The sequence below is a fragment of the Apis dorsata genome, unplaced genomic scaffold (assembly GCF_000469605.1).
Source record: "Apis dorsata unplaced genomic scaffold, Apis dorsata 1.3 scaffold_465, whole genome shotgun sequence".
NCBI classification, from domain to species: Eukaryota; Metazoa; Arthropoda; class Insecta; order Hymenoptera; family Apidae; genus Apis; species Apis dorsata.
Window position 1 is genome coordinate 481,674 of NW_006263705.1, and position 5,703 is coordinate 487,376.

At 37.5% G+C, this 5,703-nt stretch overlaps 2 protein-coding genes across 3 annotated transcripts in view; both read right to left on the minus strand.

Moving 5' to 3' along the window:
• LOC102678857 overlaps nt 1-5,703 on the minus strand; it is a 44,870-nt gene that overhangs the window by 16,784 nt on the left and 22,383 nt on the right. The gene's annotated exons all lie outside the window — the stretch shown is intronic.
• LOC116186138 (histidine-rich glycoprotein-like) lies at nt 7-1,790 on the minus strand. Its single transcript, XM_031512524.1, has one exon. It carries the CDS (start codon nt 1,455-1,457, stop codon nt 396-398), a length of 1,062 nt encoding a protein of 353 aa, XP_031368384.1. The 5' UTR covers nt 1,458-1,790; the 3' UTR covers nt 7-395.

The following is a 5,703-nucleotide window of genomic DNA, read 5'->3' on the forward strand; positions in this document are numbered from 1 at the left end:
AAGACTGACGGCTGTGAAATATTTAAGGTATTAAACGAGTGTAGCATGAATAACGAATGGCGTAAATAACGTTCCGTTAAGCGTGTAATTCCACATTGTATTACGGAGATATAAGCTATGTGTAAAGTAATAATAATCATCATTGAAGACGGTTAACTTAATATCAAATTCTACAATATTACAATATAATAAGTATTATATTGTAATATAAAATTCGTTTTAAAATTGACTTTTTTTTCGCATAAAAATATTAATTTGTTATTCCTCTAGTACAGTCAATTAACAAATCGCAATTTTTTAAATCGTCGATTCACAAGAATAGAGTATCTATCTATTCTTAAACTGAAAACAAGACGATAATCTCAAGGAATCCAAAATCGTTCTTAATCTCTTCTTCATCCTTTGTGTCCTTTACTATATCCATATTTCTTTCCAGAATGATGATCACCCTTCTTTCCATAAGAATCATGATGACTGTAATGCTCATCGTGTCCATGTTTCCCATGATGACCTTTGTGCTCCTCGTCGAGGTGTCCCTTGTCACGATGACCCTTTTTACCACGATGATCCTCGTGATACCCGGAATGATGATGGCCACCTTTCTTATGCTGACCTTCCTTCTTCTCGTGATGCCCGTGGAAGTCACCGTGTTTCTTATGATGTCCCCCTTTATGGTAGTCATCGTAAAACTTGTGCTCCTTGTGATACTCGTCCTTGTGGAACTTGTTGTGATACCCTTTCGTCTTGTGACCTTTCTTGTGCCCCTTCTTCTCCCCAAACTTGCCAGCCTTGTGCCCTTTCTCACCTTCGTGGTGTTCCCCGTACTTCTCGTGCTCATCGTGGTGCCCCTTCTTCTGGCCACCGTGTTCCTCGTGATGACCAGAATGATGATGTTTGTCGTGCTCACCCTTGTCGATCTTGTCGTGATGGTGATGGCTCTTGTATCCTTTCTCACCCTCTTCACCGTGTTCCTCGTGGTGATCGGAATGGTGGCTCTGCCCCCCTCCGGACTCGTGACGGTGGCCTTGGTGTCCGGAGGCAGCTGGCACGAGGTCAGTCTTCGACTCGACGTTGGAGGTGATGGGCATCGAGGTGACAGAGGTGATATCCTCGGCCTGGATGTCTCGACGACCCCGAATGCTCACCAATTCTCGAGCAACGCATGTTTGAAACAATAATAGAATTACGGGCACGAAACGCAGCATCTCCAGATCAAGCTTCGACTGATGATCGCGTAGCCACCGGTCCACACTTAAATATCCACGGTTCGATCGTTCCTTCGAGGGGCTTCCGACCGTTTCCTTCGATTCCGCTTTCATCCGCGCGACCGCAACGCTTCCGCCGCGTGGGGCGTACCTTTCACACTTTCTCGAGCCCGTAATGAAACGATCCAGTGTTTTTCGGGGTGAAAAAACACGGATGGTTGGAGTCTGATTGGAAGTGATGCAATCAAACATCACGGAAATGATCGAGAAAAGGATCGAAGAATAAAAATAGGAATATAATTTAAACGCAGAAGTTGGGAACGATGGAAGAAGGAAATGGCGTTAAATGTCGTGTGTAATTCGAAGAATTGGGAGTAGTAAGTTGGTGATGGATTTATTCGTTGAGGAGGTGTATGATCGATCTGTTTTCTATGGAATTGTGCATGCTTTGAGGGTATTTTTACTTAAATTCCGTGTAAAGTCTTTTTGTTGTACATAGTATGAAGTGAAAGTATGGTTACATAAGGTTTATAGAAAATAAAAATGAGTCAGAATTTTCAATTTGGAAAAAAATGTGATATATCACATTATTTTAATAAAAAAATTTGTGAAAATTTAAAAAATCCTGTATAATTTATTTATTTATTTGTTGGGCATGCCTTCTTTTTTCCATGTGTGCATAAATTCATTATATCTATATCTCTGTATATTTAAATCATCTTGAAAAAGCATGGATATTAATATACTATCCTATAAGAATTTTTGGATAGTGAATATGTCCATTGTACACCTTATGAAAATTGAGTCAAACATCTTCTATTTTTAAGTAAGAATTTATAAGTAGCGTATCTAAGAAATTTGTAACAACTTTTAATCGTTTCTTGCAGTAGTTATAACGTGAAGAACGATTAATCAAAATAAAATTAATTTCTGCGATTGTAATATTATTACAATCAAATATAATATAATTATTGTTACCATATAAAATCTTCTAATATCGTTGTCAATCGAATCATACAAATTCATGAAAATTATAAATCCAATTTATCGAATTTCACAGACGTTGGCGAAGCGATTTATACATGATATATCATCGATCGTTCTTCCAACTGTTCGTTTAATCCATTTATTCCATTTCCATTTATTATAAAATTTTGCTGACGATTTTATTACGGCACGATCTTGTAAAATTTCATCGAGACGACACTGAATCTTTAAGATATTCCCTTCGTGCTTGGTAGTACATATCTTCAGGATTGATATATATTTAAAAGTCGAAGGAATCTTGCGAATTCGACTCAATCGATCGATAAAGTTGTTGTTAGACAGGGATGAGATTTTGCCGGTGTTATTCCGGTTCCAGAATTTCTAGGTTACGAAATTGTTGGAAGTTGGCGAGTTAAGAAAACTCCACACTGCTGTATAATTTTGTAATGTGTACTTATCCTTCATATAAGATATTCCTTTTCCAATTGTTTTCGAAGGTGCATGCAAATTGGATAAGATAAAAAGAGAAGAAAACTGATACTAATAGTTTTCGAGCGATTTATAAATTTCATTTAAAGGAAATCGCTAAATTATTCCATTTTTCAATTATTCTTTAATTTTTTAACAATGAAATTCCTTTTTATATTAAATATCCTTTGAAACAATTTCATCAAATATATCAGTAATAGAAATGCTTTGCATGTTCCTCTTAATTATTCGAAAAAGAAAAATATTTGAAATATTGTATATATAAATATACAAATAGATTCAATCAAGAATCATTCAATTTTTAAACGTAATAAAAATTCGACGTATTAACATCGCGAGTAGATGAATAACAATTTAAAATTCACCTCAATTTAATCGACAATGAAGCAATTAACGAATGATTCCTCGCTTCAACGAATCGATCTGAATCCGTGCTCTACTTGGATCTGTTTATCTGTTCACGGTTTGTCAAGATTCCTCCGTCGCGAAGTGTTCAGGAATAATCAGTCAACGGTTCGTTTTTCCTCTCCACGCCCGATACAAGAGTCGAGTTTCTTTTCTCAGCTACTTATTCGAGAATGGGGCGCATCGTTCTCGGCTTCTCCAATCTCCATTGCAAATCAGCCGCGCCGAATTTGCAGTTTGAAACGGTGATCGATAAATTCGGCCTCTTTACGACCTTATTTGGCAGCCTGTTCGGCTAGAGATTGGCTCCTCCGGCGTTGGCGCTGCATAATCAAGATAAAGATTGGTTACTGCCCAGGCTCCATCGTGGAGGCTCCTTTAGAGATCGGGAGAAAACCGGATACCGGAAGCTCTGCCAACTTCGATTTGGACTCGGCATCGTCGTAACGGAGATTAGATTAGGTGGCGTTCCCTTTGGACCTTCCCAGATGGAGAGATTGCTTTGTAAGCAGATCCAAGGGCGGCAGTGGTGGATCGCCGCTGAAGAGTATCCACCTTCCTCCTCTCCCTTTCCCCCTTCGTTTGGAAAAGAACAGGCCGCTGACTATTAAATTAAGGCTTCGAGTGACGCAGCTAACTCGAAAACATTTCAACCCGATGCTCTCCGCTTCCCTTTCTCACGCTGCTCAGATTTTTCATTTCTCTCATAGTTCCTTTTTTTCTTCTTTGTTAAGGGAAGTGAAGTGAGAATTGATTTTAAAATTATTCGCGTTTAAAAATATTTTTATAATTATATTTATGCTTAATACAGTTAAGTATTTGGATGCTGCTTTGTCTTTAAAATTATCCATTTAATTATAAATATCACAAGCGTTTAATTGGTTCTTGATTTTTAATGTATTAAATTGTAGAAAAAGTGTAAAATGGTATAAATAATGATGCTTGTTCTGATAACAACCCAGTTTTATTATCTGTAAAATGACGATTATGGAAATAATTTAGACGCGTAAAAATTGTTCCAAATTGTGCATCATAATTAGAGGAAAATTCGCTTTGATAAATTTTATCTGATCCGTTAATCCTTTTTCAAGTGGAAAGGGAAACAATTTTGGCACAAAAAAACGGAAGTAATAGTTCGGGATGACATTGCTTTTAATTTTCTTTCCTATAGATTTACTTAATTGCACCGAGTTGAAGCTGTTTCCCCGGTAAGATGAGAGCGCCACCCTGTCGCAATCAGTTGATGGCTCAACGTAACCACCATTCTTTCTTTTCATTCCTCTCACTGAAATTACTTTGCATTCAAGTCGAATCGGTCACGATATATTCTTTCTCTCTTTTTCCCTCGATGCCACCACAATGCAACCATTCTTCGATACTATTTCATTCGAACAATCGACCAATCGAACTATAGGCCACGAACAATGGCACTCGCGTTGTCCATTGGACAGCTAATGAAATTGTTTTCTAATTTGCGCTCTCTATACTCTCTCTCTTTCTCTCTCTCTCTGTTTTCTAGATCGAGAAGAAGGGTAACTAACATTGACATTCGACAATTCGAGTCCCGAGGCGCACGATGCGATTCGGATTAAGTGCACTTGAACACGGATTGCGTGCCAGTTTGAAAACGAGCTGAACCAGAGGGTGGCTTGTTTATTGGGCACGGGAGAAGGATGCTTGAATTTCACGCGTGATAGGAATTTTCGTGGAATAGCGCAATATTCAAAGTTGTGTCTTTTTCGAAGTTGTGAATTTTAATGAAGGGTGAAATGAGAGAGAGAGGGGGGGAGGTTTTTAAATGGTACTTTTGGAATTTATTGGCAAACCATGATCTGTGAATAATCGGAAAAACTTTGATAAATGTTCCAGAAAATTTAATATTCTGATTGACAGGCTTGCGAATATTTATAAAAAATAAAATTTTATGCGATTGAAATAGAGAGAAGCATTATTCCTTAAATATCATAATGCTTATTATAGTTTGAATACTTCTATCTGTTCTCTATTCATTATGTCTATAAAAAAATGAATCAAATAACAATTTTAATAAATAAGAATTCACATTTTCTATATTGAAATATTTAAATTATAACCTGATTAATATTTAAAGTTATAGCCTCAAGTATCAGATCCAGATATTGCAGGAAACGATGTACATTTATATTCGAGTTTCTCAAAAACTAAAACAAATTATTTCTTCTTTCCCAATACTCTCATTATCACCCAAAGACAAAAGATAAATTTCGTCAAATGAAGTCAAATTCCATTATAAAAACACATACATCATACAAAGATCGTTTTCGCTCCAAAATTGATTTCCCCGTGTTCATTTCATATTCATCGAAGTCCCCGGTTGAAAAATTAACAAACGAACGCGGTCGGGTTTAAAGGCTTTAAAAGTTGGACGAATTTTAGGCGAAAATTAGCCGAATCCACGACGACAGAGGGAATCATTCTTTGTCACGCGCGTGCACCGTTTAACAATAATTATCTCGCGCAATTAACGAACCGATTGCCGGCTGTCCCGAAAGTTTCCTCGTTATAAATAATTGCAAATCCACGGCCACCGCGAATCTCTCCCCCGCCGCCAGCCACGCGTCAAACGTCGCTCGCCCCC